The sequence below is a fragment of the Strongylocentrotus purpuratus genome, unplaced genomic scaffold (genome assembly GCF_000002235.5).
Source record: "Strongylocentrotus purpuratus isolate Spur 01 unplaced genomic scaffold, Spur_5.0 spur5_scaffold_5, whole genome shotgun sequence".
Lineage (NCBI taxonomy): Eukaryota > Metazoa > Echinodermata > Echinoidea > Camarodonta > Strongylocentrotidae > Strongylocentrotus > Strongylocentrotus purpuratus.
The window spans coordinates 41,118,423-41,140,560 of NW_022145611.1; the positions used below are offsets into that span (position 1 = coordinate 41,118,423).

At 36.0% G+C, this 22,138-nt stretch overlaps 1 protein-coding gene across 2 annotated transcripts; it reads left to right on the forward strand.

Moving 5' to 3' along the window:
- The first annotated feature begins 110 nt into the window (after nucleotides 1-110).
- LOC115929479 (poly(A) polymerase beta-like) lies at nucleotides 111-17,974 on the forward strand. Of its 2 annotated transcripts, XM_030998464.1 has the most exons (19): nucleotides 111-522; nucleotides 5,658-5,807; nucleotides 6,112-6,260; nucleotides 6,832-6,941; nucleotides 7,448-7,501; nucleotides 8,140-8,251; nucleotides 8,817-8,906; nucleotides 9,258-9,396; nucleotides 9,827-9,902; nucleotides 10,521-10,641; nucleotides 11,044-11,128; nucleotides 11,377-11,430; nucleotides 12,325-12,456; nucleotides 13,002-13,178; nucleotides 13,653-14,014; nucleotides 14,195-14,241; nucleotides 14,650-15,030; nucleotides 15,670-15,729; nucleotides 16,421-17,974. In XM_030998464.1, exons 1-19 carry the CDS (start codon nucleotides 509-511, stop codon nucleotides 16,523-16,525), a joined length of 2,418 nt encoding a protein of 805 aa, XP_030854324.1. In that variant the 5' UTR covers nucleotides 111-508; the 3' UTR covers nucleotides 16,526-17,974. The 2 variants fall into 2 exon arrangements, with proteins under 2 accessions (XP_030854324.1, XP_030854323.1); XM_030998463.1 differs by lacking the exon at nucleotides 14,195-14,241 and having other exon boundaries at nucleotides 112-522; nucleotides 13,653-14,061.
- Nucleotides 17,975-22,138: the final 4,164 nt, after the last annotated feature.

The following is a 22,138-nucleotide window of genomic DNA, read 5'->3' on the forward strand; positions in this document are numbered from 1 at the left end:
ATTACCATCACAGTGAAGTTGAGTATTATTTGGATTTCGAAGCTACCTTATCATAATGAAATTTACAACTGTACCATAAATAGTCGATACTTTCAGTTTGATTCGCTTCGACATAAATTTCCATTGTCTCTGACAGAGAGGGTCGGACTTCGGTGGTTTTAATAAACTTAAACGTCTTCTCTCCGTATATTTTCTTGTGTACCCTTTAAAATCCATGCTCATCATATATATTTGATGTCCATGTAACTGGGTAGACATTATAAGATGGTTTTTACTGAGTAATGACAGAGTAATGTAGCTGCCAAAGAAGAGGTTCAGTTGACAAAACTGCGCGAAGGCTGCTCTGCCAAGGCCAATCGTTACCGGTATAGCAGCATTCGTGCGCTACACCGGCACAGCGATTTCAACAGTTCGAGTTCCAAACATCTCGATCTCCTGCCCTATCTGCGTTTGGATTGTTGGTTGTTGAATCCAGTCTTGGCCGTTGGATCACTACAAGACTAGCAAAATGTCAACGGCGAGGTAAAGTAAATTTACTAACACTCCCAGTAACTTTAAGAAGTTTAACACAAAGTCTATTTCAACTCAATTTTCATTAAAAATAGGGTGTCTGAACGATTTTTCAATTTTCAATTTGGGATCGTTTTTCACCATTTTTGTTTGATATTTGAATAAAAAATGTTATCAGAATAATACATTTCAAATTTCAAGTCTCACCGATGTTTCTATCAAAAGTTACAGCCCCTCCAACACGCTGGTATATTCATATCATTTTGGTCAAAATCGACGAAAAAGACGTCCACGCAGAGTGATGTTGTTTTGCTAAATTTAGCCAAACAGCTGTATCGCGCGATATGCAAGCGTATGCATATCGTACGCATGCTGCTAAGCCAATCCGCGACTTGCAGCTTGAGCTACGCTGTCTCCGCGACATGTGCGATTGACTAGTATTAGGGTGTCTGAACGATTTTTCAATTTTCAATTTGGGATCGTTTTTCACCATTTTTGTTTGATATTTGAATAAAAAATGTTATCAGAATAATACATTTCAAATTTCAAGTCTCACCGATGTTTCTATCAAAAGTTACAGCCCCTCCAACACGCTGGTATATTCATATCATTTTGGTCAAAATCGACGAAAAAGACGTCCACGCAGAGTGATGTTGTTTTGCTAAATTTAGCCAAACAGCTGTATCGCGCGATATGCAAGCGTATGCATATCGTACGCATGCTGCTAAGCCAATCCGCGACTTGCAGCTTGAGCTACGCTGTCTCCGCGACATGTGCGATTGACTAGTATGGTTGGCGTTCGTCGCACAATAAACCCGGAAGTGAATGCACGTTATAGTCAATGGCAATATCGCGGAGACAACGCACGTTGTCTCCGCGATATTGCCATTGACTATAACGTGTATTCACTTCCGGGTTTATCGAGGGAATTGCCAACCATAATTTCAGTCACTATAATTTGGGGTTTCGTTCGTGCGCGGAGATGTTACGCGATGTAACCATGGTTTGGACTGAGCGGAGCGCACGCCTCCTAATTAGCTGATCCACCAAATAGCGAGAAGGGTATTTTTAAACTGTTATCAGTTGTGATCCCTGGGGGCTAGCGAAAATATAATCACATAGAATTGTTCCTTAGGACTGGGACTACTTATCGATCGGGGCGTCATATCTCAAAAGTGACAAACCTCAGAGTTAGCCAGGACACAATGTTTAAATTGCTGTTTTGACCAAGATATTTTTAGAATTTCGGGGGCTACGCCCCTTTGGAAATATTGGAATTCACCTGCTCTTTCATATGACACCTCATTCATTGATTATCACCTTCAGGATCACAACTGATAAAGGTTTGAATCTCGATTTGAAAAAAAAAATTTGACTTTTTTTGCATGGTCGCGCAATGCACGTAGGCTGCATAGGGATGCGTGTAATCTCTATGGGAAGAATTTTAGCACACAACATCGGGTGCGCGATCAGACACCCTACTAGTATGGTTGGCGTTCGTCGCACAATAAACCCGGAAGTGAATGCACGTTATAGTCAATGGCAATATCGCGGAGACAACGCACGTTGTCTCCGCGATATTGCCATTGACTATAACGTGTATTCACTTCCGGGTTTATCGAGGGAATTGCCAACCATAATTTCAGTCACTATAATTTGGGGTTTCGTTCGTGCGCGGAGATGTTACGCGATGTAACCATGGTTTGGACTGAGCGGAGCGCACGCCTCCTAATTAGCTGATCCACCAAATAGCGAGAAGGGTATTTTTAAACTGTTATCAGTTGTGATCCCTGGGGGCTAGCGAAAATATAATCACATAGAATTGTTCCTTAGGACTGGGACTACTTATCGATCGGGGCGTCATATCTCAAAAGTGACAAACCTGAGAGTTAGCCAGGACACAATGTTTAAATTGCTGTTTTGACCAAGATATTTTTAGAATTTCGGGGGCTACGCCCCTTTGGAAATATTGGAATTCACCTGCTCTTTCATATGACACCTCATTCATTGATTATCACCTTCAGGATCACAACTGACAAAGGTTTGAATCTCGATTTGAAAAAAAAAAATTGACTTTTTTTGCATGGTCGCGCAATGCACGTAGGCTGCATAGGGATGCGTGTAATCTCTATGGGAAGAATTTTAGCACACAACATCGGGTGCGCGATCAGACACCCTATTAAAAAATGACAATTTTCATGATTATAAATGATAGACCTAGGTCTAGAGTAAACTAAAGGAGCCCGTTTTCGGCCACTTAAGACAAAATCCTATTTTTAGGACTCTTTACTTCCTATTTATTATCATTTCTTGTTCAAATCATGAAGCAAATATTATTATTTAAACAAAAAAGAATCCCAGAAAAAAATCACGAATTGCCATGACAATATTCATTTAAATTTTCACTGTTTTGGAGCCAGTTATCGGCCGAGTGTTTCAGTTTACGGCCGCATGTACAAAGTCAATAGGAAGCGCTCGCGCGCGCCGTGCGTTTCCGCGCTGATGTACAGCACAAGCGGGCGGAGCAGGTATCCAACGCCGGAGCTCCCTGGTGCTCGCCTGGCCGAAGACAGGCACAGCGGTGATCGGAAGTTGGAATCTGAATTAGACGGACATATCGTGTGTGCGTGGCGGGGTCCGGTTGCATTGATTTAATACATGCGATGAGATACTTTTGAGCTTGCGACTAACACAAAATCAGGCTCTTAATCTGAAAAATACTTGAAATAAAGCTGATTTTATGGTACCCATATTTCTTACATACACGCGTAAGAAACTCGATTTTTCAGATTTGGGTAGCGGGACCGGCGATTACATCGCTAAAATGTGATATTTTAGGATATATTTTCCTTTGCAAATGTGGTTCTTCAGTGACACTGGCATGGTATGGTATGTGTGGGATATGTGTTATGCTATTATGCGATGTATTTTAGAGTGATTTTACCTTGCATCCAACCAATCGGCCGAAAACTGGAGCTGGCCGATTACCCGCTCCTTTACTCTATCTCAAGTCAAGACTTGAGCTTTTTAAAGTAGATCTAACACTAAACCCAATCCTAACTCTAACCCTAACTCTAACCCTAACCCTAAAGTTAAGCTGGCTCTTCTTCACAACCATGACAACTGTGACCATACATGTGACTATTAATTCGTTGAGAACGGCTCCTAAACAAAGTTGTAATTTGTGAATGGCTCAGCCGAACATACACTACGTGCATGTTCTGTAATATTAATATTGGTGAATGGGCTACCCTGTCAAAAGATTAGAAATAAATAAATAAATAAGTAAATAAAATGTACTTCGGACCCTTGACACCGGTGTAGAGATTACTCACTATTCTAGATCTAGACTATATGATAATGATAACACACCCAAAATCATCTAGGCCTAGACCTTCAATCTTCCACAATTATTCAAATAACGGTCGCGATTTAAAATTCGTTATCTTTCATACCTGTTTCGTGTCAATTTTCTTATAATTTTTTGGAGTATTTTTTCCTAAAAATGAAGACATTAGTGTACACTTTCTCACAGGTATCACGGCAAACCGCTGCACAATGCACGTGCATACCGACGGTGGGTTTCAGGCGGGTACGCGCGTGTGTTAAGTTAGCAACCGCAATGATCATCATCAATTCATAATGTGAATTACTTGCATAAATTTAATGAGGATCTGAGATTATCGTCGCTAGCTTCACACACGCACCTCGTCCCATCGTCGGTATGCACTTGTTGTATTGTTCAGCAGTTTGCCGTGAAACCTGTGACAAAGTGTATAGGACTAATATCTTTGTTTTCAGTTAAAAAAATCAGAAAAAGTTAATAAAATTGACACAAAATAATATTGTCGCGCAAGTACAATAAAGAGACCCTACTTCTCCATATTAACGAGGTCGTCTGCCCCTAGGAAGCTGCCATTTTGTCAAAATTTCCCTTCAAAACTTCCGGGTTGTGATGTATCAGACGAGAATTAATGTAGTGTGCACAACGCGCTTAATATACAATACATTTGAAACATGGTGTTTGGTTGTAATAATTATTCCTCGAAAACCAAGGGGAAATCGTTTCATCAGTTTCCAGACTAACACAATCGCAATGAAATATTCAAGCTATAGGTAGCAGCTCTGAAGGTTGAGAAATTTGGGCGCAAAAAGTACAAGTACGACAGGAAAAACAATAATTTTACAGTTTACAGCAGGGAAACATACGTACACAATAGCCGCCGAATCCATGCGATAAGTCACAGAACGGGCTGTGCACAAACACGATGGCCCGAATTCACAGAGCAAGGTTTGAGCTCAAACCTCCTTTTGTTTCGCCAAACCTCCTTTTGTTCTTTTACAAACCAGGTTTGTAAAAAACGCGTAAAACGCGTCACATGACGTACGAAAACCAAGGTTTGTCGACAAACCTCCTTTGTGAATTCGGGCCAATGTCAACATTCTGAAAAGTCTCAGAGCCTGGAAAGATAAAGGATTCTGAAGAAGAGTTACGTCATCCCTTTTCGTCAAATGTATGCTTTTTTATATTTTCCAAATAATGTTTAAATGGCTATAAACTGAAATTAACATGTAGTTTGAGGTTAATTCCCCCTTTAAAGGCATGCTTTTAATACCGCCCACTTATTTGTCAATGAACTACAATCGTATACTGAGACAAAAGTAAATTATTTTTTATATCAATCAAAATCACAGGATCATAATTATACAAACTTTACTACTGACTAGAACTAGTTTGGAAGTTTAAAAAAATCTTCAAAAATGCCTTTTCCAATGTTAGCGACTTGTAAAACTACCTAGCTTAGGGAACTATTTTTACTTTCTCAAACATTTTTTTATGGGAACTTGTGATGAAAAGGCAAGAGTGATTTCTCGCTGAGTATTTTTTGCTAAACACCACTTTCCTTATCCTCAGATATTTTCTGAAAAAGAAAAAAAAGGGAAAAAAAGAGTGTTTTAATGCAACTTGTTTACCGGTTTGTAATAGACCTGTTCCAAGTGTTCATTCACATTTTTGTTAATAGTAAAATATTATGCTTTTTGTTGGGCAGCTTTTCAATAACATTTTTTAAAAGATTGAAGGTGATATTGCCAATTGCATTTAACTTACCGGTATGCTCCATTCCTTTCATGTATTTGTTTAACAGCTCAGAGTCTTCTACCAAGAAGACCTATGGCATCACATCAGCTATCAGTTTGGTGGGACCACGCCCTGAAGACAACAGGCAGACAAAGGAATTGGTAGAAGCTCTCAAGCCACATGGAGTCTTTGAGAATGAAGAGGAGCTTAACCACAGGTAAATTCAGGTTTATAAATGATACACTTTTTCATGATCATTGCATATTATTGAATAATGTCTATTTCTTTTTCTTTTCAATGAATACTCAACATCATTATCAGTTGCATACATGTGCTTTTTTCTTGTGTTTTGTATAAATTGCAGTTAATAATATCACATTTTGATAGTAAGTAAGGTGCATGTAATTTTTTTTCTCCATTCTAAGCACATTATAAACAAAATGCTAGCATGCTTCAACATTTTTATATGTGAATGTAGATGTCTGTCATTGCCACTAACTCAACTTTTCATTTGATTCTAGGTTGGTGGTGCTTGGGAAGCTTGACCAGATTGTCAAGGACTGGATCAGATTAGTAGCAGAGGAGAAAAACATTCCACCAAACATAGCCGATACAGTTGGAGGCAAGATCTACACATTTGGTTCTTATCGACTAGGAGTGCATACTAAAGGTCAGTTCACTTTGGACATTTTGGTTGAGAGACTCGTCTCCTTTGTGTATTATTATTCTTAAAGATAAAGACCAGTTATGGTCATGCGATTGCATTGTGGAAGGAACATTGTGGAATCAATCAGAAAAGGTTGATCATCTAGCATATAAGTATGGGTGTGTACTGCAAGGTTCTGGAATCATCAAAATGATAAGAAATTTGGCCCAGTCTAGGTGAACTTGCAAGCACTGTACACAGAAAGATGTATATGGGACTGATCATTTGTATGATCACGTATTAGTCAAAACATATTCTTTCACATGATTGGTAATAAGAGCTTCAATTTTATATTTTAAGAGGGGGGGGGGGGGCATTTCCAAAACTGGTCTTTACCTTTAATGAAAAGATTTCATGACAACTTTCTTACATTGATTTAGCTGTCCTCAATTTATTTACAGTTTGAAATGCATGCATACAAAAAAAATCTCAATTCCTTTATTTATGGATATTGAAAAGTTTGGGAATACATTGTAGTCTAGATAAATAATAGCTGAGATTAAATGTGTAAATCAATGATCTCTGTTTATTGCAGGTGCTGATATAGATACACTATGCGTAGCCCCTCTCCATGTAGAGAGAAGTGATTTCTTCAAGTCTTTCTATGACATTGTCAAAGCATTGCCAGAGACCAAGGACTGCAGAGTGAGTCAACAACAGATGTTTATATTTTCCTAATGTGTCATATTTTCCCATCTACTATTATTATGTTTGGAAGTTGGTATTTGTGCTAGTGTTCATGACCTTTTTCTTTTAAATTTTGTGAATAATTCATTTATAATTTTGAAATACTGCACAAGGCTGTTATGACCTTCATCTTTAATGAAATGAAAGTTTAAATGTGATTATGTATCTACTATATAAACTAAAAAAATGATAATCATATCATGAAATGAGTTACTCATGTAATTTCATTCATTATTAAAATCGCAAAATTATATTGAATTTAACAGAACAGCCTGAAACTATTCACAGAGTATTCAAATGAAAAGGCTAAGTTGGACCAATTTTCACTCAACTTTTACCGGCCAAAGTCTACATGTAGCTTGGACAATTTGTTATCCTAAAATTTATACTTGATGAGAAATATAATAAAAGTTGTTTTCCATTTCTTCAATCACATGTATGGTCTTTTATTTTCTTTATTTCAGGCAGTGGAGGAAGCGTTTGTTCCAGTAATCAAGCTAGTCTTTGATGGCATAGAGGTAGGCAAACCTAGATAATCTTCTTTGCACAGTTGGAGTCTTTACCATTGTACGTGTACTTCTTCAAGATAGAAATACAGTTTGACGTACATAAAGCACTTCAAAATTTATTATCATTTTGAAGAGATTATTACAATGAACTCAATTGACATTTTTGAATGACATGGGTCTTTGATGAGGAAGACCGAGTTGCATACTTTGTTGATGTTGTTGTTTTTAATCAAGTGCATTGATTTGAATGACAAAAGTAGGAAGTTACTTGTGAACAAATGTCAAGCAGCTTCCAAGAATTTAATGAAAATTGAATTAGATTTTGTTAAAACCTTCCATTTGAATATCATTCTAAATTCAATTTCAATTTGAATAGGCTAACTTATTAGACTACGCTATGATGCGCATAAATGTTTTCAAGTTTTTGATATACATTTTGAGAGAAAAACTAATGTTGACGACAAATGCTCACAAATTATGGCTTTTTATGATATATAATGATCCTGATTCCCTTTTTTTTTATTCTTTCAAAATTCCATATACTGCTTCTACCAGATGGATATAACTTCTGCAAAAACAATCAATAAGATTGAAATTTTAACAATTCAGCAGAGAATTTCTAAACACTTTTCACTACTTTTGACTAGATGGATATCCTGTTTGCCCGTCTGGCCCTCCGAGTTGTACCAGAGAACCTAGATCTGACAGATGATTCCCTTCTCAAAAACTTAGATCCAAAGTGTGTGCGCAGCTTGAATGGTACGATAAAAGCTGCAAAAATAGTAAATTACTATCATCAAAATTTACATGTATGTGTCAGAAGTGTTTGAAATAGGCCTGAGTCATGTAGGGAATTTTATAAACCTGGGCCCAATGGCCTGGCACTGAAATTAGCTAGAAGTATCTGTCACTTGCCTCTATAAATAGCGCATATCATCAGTATACCCCTTAAAAGTGACCTTTTTTATCAATCAAATAAAACAATGCATTATTGCATACCTCTGCTCAGATCGGTATATTCTCCTGTTTGATATTATTTTCTTCCATCTTTGCCGATGTCTAGTGCCATTATCATGCCTCTAAAAGTAAAAAAAAGGGGGGCAAAAATAGAAATGGAACATTTGAGCTGCCATTTTAATTCATGCATGATAAATAATTAAGGTTAAACAAATATTAATGTTAGAATAATAAAACGGCTTTCTCAAAAAGTCTTCTTTACAACATACCGATCGATTTTTTATTTTTTTTAATACAAAATAAATATTTTCCCTTATCGGTGATAGATCTTAGTTTTTGCTTTATTTTCATTTTTTGTTATCCACAGGGTGTCGTGTTACAGATGAAATTCTGAATGTAGTCCCGAGCAAAGAGAATTTCAGGTTGACACTGCGAACGATAAAACTCTGGGCCAAAAGTAAGTAGCAAGTTCTCTCAGTTTCACAGTCCTAACGAGAATAACAATTTTAGTTCTCATTTTTATCCAGAAGTTTAAAAAAGTGCAAAGCAGGAGGTTGCCATAGATTGTGTGATGTATTTGTATTTTTTTTAAATATTTCTTTTTTAAACAGATGGGGGGAAAAAGTCGTTGTGCAGCCACTTAATCTATTGGGAAACATATTTTGATTGTTTTTCTTGTGTAGATCAAGTAATTATTACGTTTTTATTTACCGGTATGTGATGTTGTGCTGTTATTTTTTTGTTGTAATAAAGATTTTGTTTCAGTCTGTGTAAATTGGCAATTTTAATGCTATTATTCCAATCACAGAGAAAGGTGTGTATTCCAATGCCCTTGGTTTCTTGGGTGGTGTATCGTGGGCTATGCTAGTAGCTAGAACCTGTCAGCTCTACCCCAATGCTGCAGCATCTACACTTGTCAACAAGTTTTTCCTCGTCTTCACAAAGTGGTGAGTGCAGTTAGCATAGAATTACTATCTTTTGAAGTGCAGAAGAGGATTATGTAATTAGTATTATGTTTCAGGTTTTTTGTTAATTACTAAAGACGGTGAGAGAGAGGGGCAACTTTATATGAGAGTTGGGTTAATCCAAGTTTCATGTTCTGACAAATTAAGATCAGGTATTAGATAGTGTTACAAAGTTTTCATTCCCAGTGTCTTATTTTTCAAATCCCTTTTCAATATTCCAAAGAGTCCTGACTTATTTATAATATTTTAACATCTATTTTATAGTTTATAAAAGTGAAATGTATAAATATAAGAATGATCAAAGCTAGGTATTCTCTGTATTTTTTGTTTGTGTGCATTTTTTAAAAAATGTAATAATACAAAGCAATTAATATGTTGATGACTATGTTGGTAATTTTTCCTGCGTGCACAGGGCATGGCCACAGCCTGTGTTACTGAAACCTCCAAACACCTCAACAGAACTTGGCTTTGCAGAGTGGGACCCAAGGGTGAGTACATAGACCTGATCAGGTTTTAACACTATGCTGCCCTTGTTTTTTCAATGCTATTAACTTTGTTACCAATTGAGAGCATGTTTGCTGTCATATTCTTTCTTTGATATGCATGATATGATAAAGACATGTAAAAAACTGCTTCATGTTCACTGTTTATCATACACATTTGACTGTATAGTAAGCTATTAATTCATTCACATGTTTGCATACTGTGTATTTTAAAGGTTGTTGCTCCTGCTAAAACTATGTCTCAAGATAATCCAGACAAGTTCTTAGCCATCCACATGCATCAAACACATCTACCTCTGTATAGATTGTTCAAAGAATGCATGTTCGTAACGCGTCCATGTATGATGTTTTACATAACTCAGGGCCACTGAATAAACATGTTATATTTTGAGATGGCAAGGATTTATTTTTATTCTTTACAAAAGTTATAGTTTTAAAGCAAATGCACATATTTCAATGGGATTTCTTTTCAAAACCAGCCATGTTTTGATGTAGAGATAACAAATTTACGTACGCCTCATTGAAAGAAGCAGTATGTCAGATACACTCAGTTTTATAACTTGCAGTATTGATTAACCGTCATTCTCTATATTCATTTAACAGGTGAATGTGAGTGATAGGTTTCACTTAATGCCTATCATCACACCAGCCTACCCTCAGCAAAACTCTACATACAATGTCTCTCAGTCTACCAAGACCGTCATAGAACAAGAACTTCAAGGAGGTCAGTCAGTAGAATATTTACACAATGTTTACATCTTCATGCATGTACACATTCAATGGATTGATGTATGTGGTTAAAGAAAGTTTGTCACAATTTGACTTTTTTATTTTTATGTTTAGTATATTTTTATAAAGTTTTCAAGTTATGTTTTCTTCTAAGAGGATGTTCACTACTGCAACCAGACATATATTCATTTTTTGGTCCATCTTTAAATTACATTAAAATATCTGTGATTTATGCTTGAATCAAATATTGTATAAGCTTGAATAGTATTGAAAGTTGATTTTATCTTTATATTGACCATATTATATGATCAGTGGAATAATGTAAGTTGGCATTACAGACATATGTGACTATTTTCATACCTTCCAATTATTGTTTTAATGGTCACCTCATCTTTAGGTCTCGCCATTACTCAGGAAATCATGCAAGGCAAGGCTACGTGGGAGAAACTCTTTGAATCTTCCAACTTCTTTGGGAAGTACAAGTAAGTAGTGACTAAATGATTTACCTCTTGACAGTCACATGCAAAGCACATTGAAGCCTAGGTCGGCAACCGACAAAATATTTCCTTATATACTCTAATTTATATTTCAAATAATAAATGTACATTATGGTTAAGGTTGCTTTTTACTGGATCAAGTTCATTGTATCATTTACTAGAATATTACTGATACGTACATTCAGAACTTCTTTACTATTTTGCCAATATATTGCATTTTCTTTTCTCCTCAGACACTACATTGTTTTGATAGCAAGTGCTGGGAATGAAGATGATCATCTCAAGTGGTGAGTATAGCTAGCTTAATCTTATCTCTTTTTTTTAAATTCGTCTTCCATGAAATTAAAGTATAAAAAGTCTTGCTATTTAGATATTTACAGACCATGTTTATGACATGTATTTACAATGACAAATAATAATAATAATAACGTTACTTATAAAACGCTTACCACCGAAGTCTCTAAGCCTTAAACAAGGCAAATCCTCAGTTCATGTATAAAGATATATAATTTTTTAAAAAATAAATATATCCAATGTGCCACAGAATTTGATAGCTGGAAGTGCATCCACAGTATCTGATTATACATGTAATATACACTACTTATAATAAAGCTCCTAATTTCTTGACACTTACCTTATTTCTAAATTTCTAAAAATTTGTTTGAATGGTAATATTGACATCTTTTGATTAAAGCCACATCAGCATTGATTTTCATTGGAAATTTGAGACCATTCAGGTATTCATGTGATGGTAGAATGATGTTATCAATTACTGAGAGTAGCCTTCCATTCTATGACCATGCACCGCCACCATAGTAAGGAAAAACCATCATAAATTTTCCCTCAGTTGAAGACTCTGAGAACCTGGAAGGGGGTGGGGTATTTTTTTTTTTTTGGTTGGACATCCAATTCGCTGTGTGCAAGACTTGTATTCCCATTTTTATGGTGTTTCCACCAAGTCCGGTGTCAGCAAATTATGACATACTGCATTTTGCATTTCATATCCCTCAATATTTTCACATTAAAGATTTTTAGCTGTTGTACCGTATTCACCATGTTCTTTTTCGTTTCTTGGATTGGAAGTTGAAGAGGTATAGGAATATATTTTCTTTCGCTTTTTTAAAATAACTAATTATTGTTTTCTTTGTTTGAAATCCTTTGTCTTTCCCATCACACTTTAGGGTTGGGCTGGTAGAATCAAAGATCAGAGTGTTGGTTGGTAACTTAGAGAGGAATCCTCACATCAAACTCGCCCATGTCTACCCCAAATCTATCTCACCCAGCACCCCGTTAGATGGATCAGTAGAAGAGAAGTAAGTCATCTCCTTGTTAGATATATACAACCATTATATCCATGCATGAGGGTTGTTGGCTAAAATGAATTGGAATCCATGGTGAAATATTGCGATGTGACATTCTATCATCCTTCTGTCATTTAATGCTATAAATCTGGTGGGTTATCCATATGTTGGTGATTCAATGGTGCATGTAAAAGGTTCAAAAGTAGGGGTTATTGATACATCAGGGCCCTGTCTAGCTTATAAAGAGTTGATATTAATCTCAACTTATTTGCGATTGATATCGATCACAAGAATGTATATTAGAGATCTGACCCTGCAAACTTGCGATGGGTTTGGATCGATCGCAACTCTTTATATGACAGGGCCCAGATTACATAAATTCTTTTGATACGAATGTGACAAGTGACATAACAGAGTCCCATAGTTATAAATGTGGATTATAAGAAAACCATGTCATATTGAATGGCTAACAATCATAGTTCATTTGACTTGGGCAAGAGAATTATCAGTTATCACTATATCTATATATCATATGTTCTCTCCTTTCTCCATGTCAGGACTGATGAGCATTCCACCCTATGGTTCATAGGCTTAGAGTTTCAGCCTCTGGGACCAGCAACCAATGTGAACTTGACCCTAGATATACAGTTCTTTGTCAACACCGTCCATAGACACTCAGTCACCATCAAGCTCCTACAGGAAGGCATGAAGATTGAGGCCAAGCATGTCAAGAGGTACGTGGGTCTAAGATCAACAGGCCTGATAAAAACCTGATTTAAATTGGTTTCCTGATTTATTTATTTTAATTTCCCTGAGGAGAAAAAACAAACCTATTTTATTTTGTAGTACTCACTATCACCCCTGTATCAAGCACTTCCAAGTGATACTAGCGGTAAGAATTTTACATCATATTATGCAAAACTCGATATTTTAAAAGTCTACACATTATAGAAGTTGTGTCCTCCTTTGTTGCAATATATTCAGTGACATATCTACTTGTAACATGATGTGTGACTTTTTTTATTTTAGATTTAGCTATTTTAAATGTTGCTGTCAGCATTTAAAATCTGAAGTATTTTAGAGGTGTCATAGACGAGTGGTTGAAACACTTGACTGGAGATGCAAAGATCGTGGGTTCAAGCCTGACACAGCAATAATGTCCTTTGACAAGACATTAATGTCTTTCTATATCCTTTCTGCTACAACAGGAAAAAGCTCAGTGAGTATGTCCCAGCTAGCATGCTCAAGTCCAAGAAGAAATCCCTCCCATCCACTGATGGGAGCAGTCGAGGCAACACCCCCAAGAACTCCTCCTCAGACGCAGCCTCCCGCCTCACCCCCTCACCCCTTAACAAGACGGGAGACAGCATCAGTGAAGACGAGTTCCTCTATGGACCTAACCTGAGTTCCCCAGCCCTTATATCTAGCCTTGATGTACGGGGGAGAGAAAACCCCAGTGCCAGCTCCATAGAGTCAGCAGGCACAGGGGATGGAGGGACAGAACCTTCTCAAGATACTGTATTTCAGTCACCCAAGTCAAGTAGAACCGAGCCATCGACAGACGAAGCCAGTACTGATACTGATGGCAATGGACCAAATACACAACCCTCATCTCAGGTATATTAAATCTCTCTCTCTCTCTCTCTCTCTCTCTCTCTCTCTCCCTCTCTCTCCCTCTCTCTCCCTCTCTCTCCCTCTCCCTCTCCCTCCTCTCCCTTCTCCCTTCTCCCTCTCACCCTTCTCCCTTCTGGTACTGATACTGATGGCAATGGACCAAATACACAACCCTCATCTCAGGTATATTAAATGATCTCTCTCTCTCTCTCTCTCTCTCTCTCTCTCCCTCTCCCTCTCTCTCCCTCTCTCTCCCTCTCCCTCTCCCTCCCTCTCCCTTCTCCCTTCTCCCTCTCACCCTTCTCCCTTCTCCCTCTCACCCTTCTCCCTTCTCCCCTTCTCTCTCTCTCTTGTAATTTGTCTGTGCCACTGCTACCAAGTATGACATTGGTGGTACAGTACTCTTTCTTGTGTGTTTAAACTGTATTTCAATACTGTTGTTCTTGAGGAATAAACACCTAAAAACCATATACATTTTCTTTTGCCCGTGTTACTTTATGAGCAACTGTAGTCTATGATTGATTATGAAAAATATTAAAATGTATTTGCAAATGTTAGTATTCTTAATCCAATTTCTAATTGAATTTACAGGAAGAACAAGCCCCTACAGGAAATGCTGCTGAAATCCCGACCATCAAGGTCACTGCTCCCGATGAAGACACGCAGGAACCTTCAATAAAACCATCAGGGGATGATGCACAGACATTCAAACGCCCCTCATCCCCACCTCCGGTGTCAGAGTCACCCTCAAAGAAAGTCAGAACAGACAATGGAGTCACAATTCCAGATACCAAGCAAGGAGAAGATGATAGTGAAGTGAAGGAGACAGAGGAGGGGGAGGATGAGACACAAACCTTCAAGAGGCCCTCGTCCCCCGTCCCAGTCTTAGAGTCACCTCCCAAGAAGATGAAGACAGACAATGGGATCAAGGCAGGTGGAGAGCCTGTATCTCTCACTTCAGACTGCAATGAGGTAAGTTTCAAGACAGTTGGTTGGTCATTATACTGGAGTGTTGAAAATCTGTATGCTTGTAACTTAGCTCCAGTGGACATTGTCCCTCTGTCAGAGGCATTGTCATTGATAATATAGATCTTACCTTTGGCTACTGCTGCACTGGCATGGTTTTGGAAATGAAGTATCTCATTTGTCAAGATCTGTTGAATCCACTTGCCATACTGCCTCTATATTATCAGATTAGTTGATTTGTTTATAGTCATCAAGCATTTTTTACTTTCCATCATATCATTACATTATTTAATGAAAAGAGATCAAAGTACATTTATCGTGTCTTGAACATGAAATCCTGGTAATTTGTGCTTTGTCCATACACATGGGCAATAATGTGAAGTTGAAATGTGGTTCCCAATCTATCCAACTATAGGGATTTAACTTAAAATATATATTGGTTTTGCAACTTTGTGGATGTATCTCTACAAAGAGGTAGCTTAGACTTACCCAGCTTAAGATTGAGGGAATGTCTTGAGACATTGGACTTGTCATTAAAAAAAAAATTCACATATTTTAAAGATATAAAGAAACTGCAGAATGTCTGTAAAAAAAGGGTATATTTTGATGCCTTTAAGTTTAAGATTTTGTTTCCTATATTTTCAGAATGGAGAGAGTGAAGAAGATACAAGTCCTCAACCACTACCTCGCTTAGTCATACGACAGGTAGGTGATCAGTGACAAATTTTTACTCGCCATGTTTTGTTAAATCTCATTTAAAATTTAAAAAACATATCAATTTGGTTGATGTATTTTGTAAACACCAATCGTTTGTATTAAAGATTGTTGTGTTGCACGTTCATCAAAATTAGACCCAAATGTAGATTTGTCCATCATTGGCATTAAAAGATTCATGACAGTTTAATCATACTTAATTTGCTAAATACCAAATTTTTAATTCATCATATTTCTAAAAGGTTATTTTTCATAAGAAAAGACTGTAATGTTTATAAATGGGCTCTTGTTGAATAGCCCCTCAGTTCAAACACGGACATTTTCTCTCTGGCTCCTCCTTTTTTTGCAGTACGTTATGTACATGTAATGTGTACATGCAGTTATTATACAGTTATTACTATAAAATTACTCCTGAGAGCTTTCTATCTTCAAAAATCATGATGAATGGTGTAATAATGACAGGCTCTTAGATTTGCATGAAATTTTATACCTGTCAGTCTTGAAGCCATGGTGCTTGCTATGCTCATCGAGATAGCATCAAAGAATTTTTTTTAGTAATAGCTTTGTTTGGGCAAAAATATTATTCTTTTACAGGATTAGTGAAACTCATATGTGGTTGCACACATACTTTCTCTCTTCTTCTTTCTTTCTTTTTTGTTTCTTATCCTTTCTACCATCACAGAGAGTACCCAGCGGAGAGCTACCTGATATGGCTTCCCCACTTCCCGTCGCCCCGAAAGCCCCCATCGCAAAAAACACAATAAGACTGAACTTGAATGTGAAATGAATACAGATAACTCAGAATATGACTCAGGGTCACATAGCCTTGATCCTTGAAGTCTCATGCAGTCTGAAAACTTGCAAACTTGCGATGATGTTCTGAATTTCCTCCAGGTACTCGAGGCAGTCAGTGAGGAAATAAGGTAAGACATCTGCACGCCCATCATTGATTCTCACACGAACTCGGATCATTCTTCTTTTAGAGAAGAAAAAAAAATCCCGAAGAATATGCTGAAGATGAGAAAAGTAGGCGTTCGATGAAGAGAGGAGATGGATCCCTTTTGTACAAATAGATTTGTACCTTCAAAGGAGTATAGTATTCTTTATAGACCTCATGTAATTTACATTTCTAGGATGAGATAGAAAAGAAACATGTTGTTATCGTTGTTCATTTCTTCTGTTCATATTCAGTGATGTGATGATATCTGTGGAGTAATTTTGATATTGAATTAATAAAAAATGGGAACTATTAACCAGAAAGGTAATACCTGTGAATTTTGTTTCATTTCCTTCAGAGTTTGTCACATATATTTGAAATGGGATTGTAATGTTGGTAGTAGGAGGATGCTTATCCAGAATATATAAATATATCAAGAGATCATAAGATTGTGATAGAAATAGATAAACAGCAGGCATCTAGATTTTAGTATCATGAATATTTATGGGGATATTTTTTTATTGGTTGGGGTAATCTCTGTATTGTGAGATATTCTTTTTTTTAAGCAATTGTTTCATGGAAAATATTGATGCCTACACAATTTTAAGCTGTATGCTACAAGGAAATATTAATACTTTTGGATGAGGAAATCGTTTTAGGTGAATATTTCTTTTGAGGCAGTGGTTACATTTATGATTGGAGGAAAATGATATATCTCTTTTCTTTCAATGCTACAAGATAATACTTGTTATCAGAATTGGATGAGAAGAGTGTGATTTATATATGAACAAATCAACCTCCAGTGTTTTGTAAAATGCAGAAGGGCATGGGGAACATATTTTATGCGATTTCCAGGACTGTCAATTCTAGGGCAATTACCTGATTTCAAACTTATTTACCTCTTTTTTTTTGTTATTATACCCGTTACTTCATTTTATACAGAGCATGTAGAAATCCAATGGGACTGGGTTTTTTATTTGTATAGTTTCAACTAGTATCCCAGGAGAAACCGATATACTGATTAAAGAAGTTTCTGAAATAAGGTCTCTGTCAAACAATGATTAAGAATCTTGCAAGTAACAATCTATATGCATAGCTTGCACTTATTTAGTGAAGTGCTATGTTACTTCTTGGCATCGCCAAATGTATCTAAAGTAGAGGTTCATTGATTTTAGATGTTTATTTAATTTGTATGATTGCATAAGGGAAGGTAAGATCAAACAAGTTTATACAAATTCCTCATTTGGAAACATTCAAAGTAACGATTATTATCAATTAAAAAGTTAAATACTGCGCCACTCTCATATTTGAAGAGCTCTCAGAATACTGCTGAGATTTTGGACGTCGCACAAGAGACCGAATTAGCTTAAGCAAACGATTTTACAATGCACTCAGTGCACTTTAGTGCCGTTTCTTTGTCTCTTTTTTTACTTCACCAGCGTCATTGTAACTGTTTGATCTGTTGCCTCACTTTAAATTTGGGACATGGTTCAATTTTAATGGAAAATGCATCCTTATTCAAAAAATTAAAAAAATCAGATGTGGCTTTACTATGGCTTGCATAAGAAAGATGACTTTGTACATTCAGCTACATACACCAACACATGTGCAACATTTTAATCAGGAACGAACAATACTTATTCCATCAATCCAGGGGCTTTTTTTAATTTGAAGGTGGTCTGATTTCATTGTTTTTTTGATCAATGATTTATCCTTGCCCTTTATAAATTGTCTAAGTACAGCATTATAATCATCCGAATCAGCATCACTTCCCATTTAAAATGGTGTAAAATAAGTTCATGTTTAAAATGAATCAAACTCTTATAGTTGAGGAACAATTGCACTGAAAATATGTTTATTAGTTAAAGGATGTATGCATACGCAGGGTTGGTCCCTGATGTGACGCCTTCAAAACATCGCTAAGTTTTCTGACAAAGCGCTCATATATTACAGAACCTCAGAGGTGTTTTTATTTTTGTTATTTTGGATTGTCCAATGCACAGTTGACAATTGTCATCTTCAAGCTTCCTGGTTTTTTAGTGATAAATTATCAGCCATACTGATAATTTTCAATGAATGTCTACTTTAAAAGTATGTGAAAGAAAGGAGACAATAAGACAAGAACAAAATGAAAAAGTTCGCTATGGCTGTCGTACTTGGGTACAAAGGTGAAAACATGAAGAAACATCATGGAAGGGGCATGCCAACGAGGGAATAGAAGCAGCACTTACACTTGAAGAAGAAGAAGAATACATTTAAAAAATGGAAAGTAAAAAAAACAGAAATGAATGAAATACGCATTGACTGAGATAATATGGAAAGTAGTAGAGAGTGAGAGATTGAGTGTGTGGTCTGCGTGAGGGAGAGAAATGAAGTAGAAAAAATATGTTTGTTGAATTTTGTTTTTTCTCTTTAAAGATAGAGAAATGTTTGGCTTTTCCCATCTTAAAACAGAAAGAAAGCCCTACACTTACGTGAATAATCCAGACTGATAAAGAAGCATTTTATATTTGTTGGAATAATATGCCATACCTACATGTAACACTATCTGGTAAACACTTTGTTGATTAGTTGAGTTTAATCACAACTTACTTGCATGTCAGTTATATATCCCTTCACCTTCCTATCAGGCTGTATATGTTATAACAGGTGTTCTAATCTGTCATCCCTCTCCTCTCTCCATTCCTCTTTCTCTCCTAATCTCATGCTTGATAATCTGTCTCACAAATTGAAATTTTATTTTTCTGTCTTGCTATCTAATGAATCAATCCCCTCCCACCTAACCTCTTGATGTTATCAACTTAACACCATTGCTGATATTGTGAGATGTTTTATCACCGGTGTTCTCGTCTTGCTGTTACTAGCATACTGACATCGGGGGCATGTCATTTGTTTGTTGTTAGGGGGGGTGTCATTTCTCCCCTCCCCCCTCCCCATCACCAGAATTCTGTTGAAAATTCTCCCAAAAAATCATATTGTCATGGAAACTGCATTGTTCCCAATTTCCCGACCTTTTGCCAGTTATGTACAGCACGTCTTCTATGCTGTATTCAGTATTGAGTTGTGTGCTGCAAGGTGTTGCTGTTGCTGCTGTTGTGTGTACGTGTGTGTGTTTATTGCCAATCAAACATTCGCATGGTACATGTATGCTTGTATTTTTTTAATTTTTCAAACTGAACACTACAATAGCTTCAGCTGTAAACCAAAGAGGTAATTTACCTCATCAGTAGTGTAAAGATCAATGTACAGTATAAGATGTATGTATATGTATACTTGTACCTTATTTTATTTTATTAAAGGTATTCTTGACAGTCAGGGAGCATGTATGTACTTTACAAAGAAACGTAAAGAATGGTTTTGATTATTATGTAGACATACTGCTTCCTTTTGTCTTACTGCACTCAGTAAAGTTAAATACAAGAGTAAAGAGAACTCAACATTATTTTATTACGACTTTCTGTACATTCCTGCATTTTACTGTGATGTGTAGCATGACTTGATAAAGCAGAATGTCTTTGTTTAAAACTATTCTTTGGATTGGTAGCATTAATCATCTCTAACTATTAGTGATTAATTTTATATGCAAAGACCGGTCAGAGTGAGTTTGCCTTCATAAGGCAAAAAGTTTTTATTGAGAGATGTTTAATATGATATTAATGTATATTAGTTTACAGTTAAGTAATTTGACCAAATAGTTCCTAAGAAATGTCAGTAATGTTTTGAGGCTTTATAGATTATTCTTTTTTGATAATGGTGATGATGTGCTTGTTCTTGCACTATCGTGTTGTAATAGATCTTTGATGTAATGCATTCAAGTTCATGTTTCCTCTTGTCATGATGAAACTTTTTTTCTCACCTTGCTAAGTCAGATATACCTTTGACAAGCTTCTTGGGGTGTCAGGAGCAATTTACTTGAAAAAGAATACATGAAATGGGAATGCATAACAAACCGGGCCTATTATGGTGATATGCATACACACTATTTATTCATCAAGTTTCTTGAATGCAGAAGCAGAAGTCGGTGCGTATTCATATACATGAAATGCATTTCCGCTCAATATTTGCAAACATGTGTACTTCACTTAAGCAGCGAGACTCTTATTTATTATGTGTTTTTTTCTTGAGCTATATCATATAATATACCATTAAGAATGCTAGGATAAGAAACAACTAATAGAAAATATCCAAGTATCCTTTGTTTGAAGAAAAAATTTTTTTTTTTAAAGAAATGCTTGATCAGGATGAAAATAACAGAGCAGAATGTTGAGAATACTTGGATTTAGATACAATTGATTGTTTAGGGGAAAAGATAGAGAATAGAACATTAAAATCTGGCTTATTTAGGAGCTGTTCTTGTATTTACAAATGATAGAATACAAAATTCTGAAAAGATTCAACACAAGGTGTATGGAGTAAAGATGTAAAAATTTAAAAGTTGATTTCATAAATGTTAAAGATTGTATGCTAATATTTCGGACGCTCAAGAGACAATATTGTATGTTAGCCTCTTTCCCTGTATTTTTTATACTTTTTTCTATAACAATATAAACTGAGATACAGTAAGTGAAAAGGGTAAGAGCAGTGTGTATTTCGTGTTTGTAATTTGAGGACTTTCATCTGCTCATAGACATCAGTCAAAACTTGAGTCATATCTTTTGCTGGTACAGATGGATAGAGGTTTAATAGTGCTTTCATGATTTTATCTGAGATTGTTTTTATTTTCAAACTGAAGGGGCTACTTTAGAAGTGTCTTGAAGTACTTCACATAATTGCTAAATTTACCATAGCAGTGACTGTCTGCATATTAAACAATATTTGTATTTTTTGTATGATAGTAAACAGATGTCTAGAAACTATTTGTGATGCCCTCATTGTTGTTTATGTCAGTAAATCGTTTGAAATGAACATGGTATATTTGGACATACGAGCTGGTAATTTAAAAATGACAATACCATGCATTATATATTCAACATTCATTTTTTTCCCCTTTTAAATTTTCGGAAACTTTTGAATTCAGACAGCCATACATAATATGATTTGTTTGTGCATTTATATACAAAATTAACCTACATAGGTTTAAATTTATCGTACAAATGTCTATCTGATTCAATTACTTGTTATTGTTGTTAAGTATTCTGTTGATTTTAATCATATATTTGTGATTGTGTAGCTCAACTCTACTTTTTCTGCAGTCTAAAATATTGCCAAAATGTGTAAAGTTTTTGAGGGACTGTCTGCTTTTGACCCTATTTGTAATCTTGTAATATTAAGACTACTGTATGTGAAACCAATAGTGACTTTTACACATTCAACAGCCAGTTAGGTTTTTTATTGGTAAGTTCTGGTCTGATTTTTTAATATAGATATGGGTATTTTCTGTTTCACTGCAACTGGGGACAATCATATTGATGGCTTTATTTACATGCTGTATGTTTTGTAGACATAAAACTATTACTATTTCTT

What these genes read in the sequence shown, in the direction of transcription:
- LOC115929479 (XM_030998464.1), top strand. An exon ending in GAAGATGATCATCTCAAGTG is followed by an intron (nt 11,431 to 12,324) that starts GTGAGTATAGCT and finishes ATCACACTTTAG; the next exon opens with GGTTGGGCTGGTAGAATCAA. An exon ending in TCACTTCAGACTGCAATGAG is followed by an intron (nt 15,031 to 15,669) that starts GTAAGTTTCAAG and finishes CTATATTTTCAG; the next exon opens with AATGGAGAGAGTGAAGAAGA.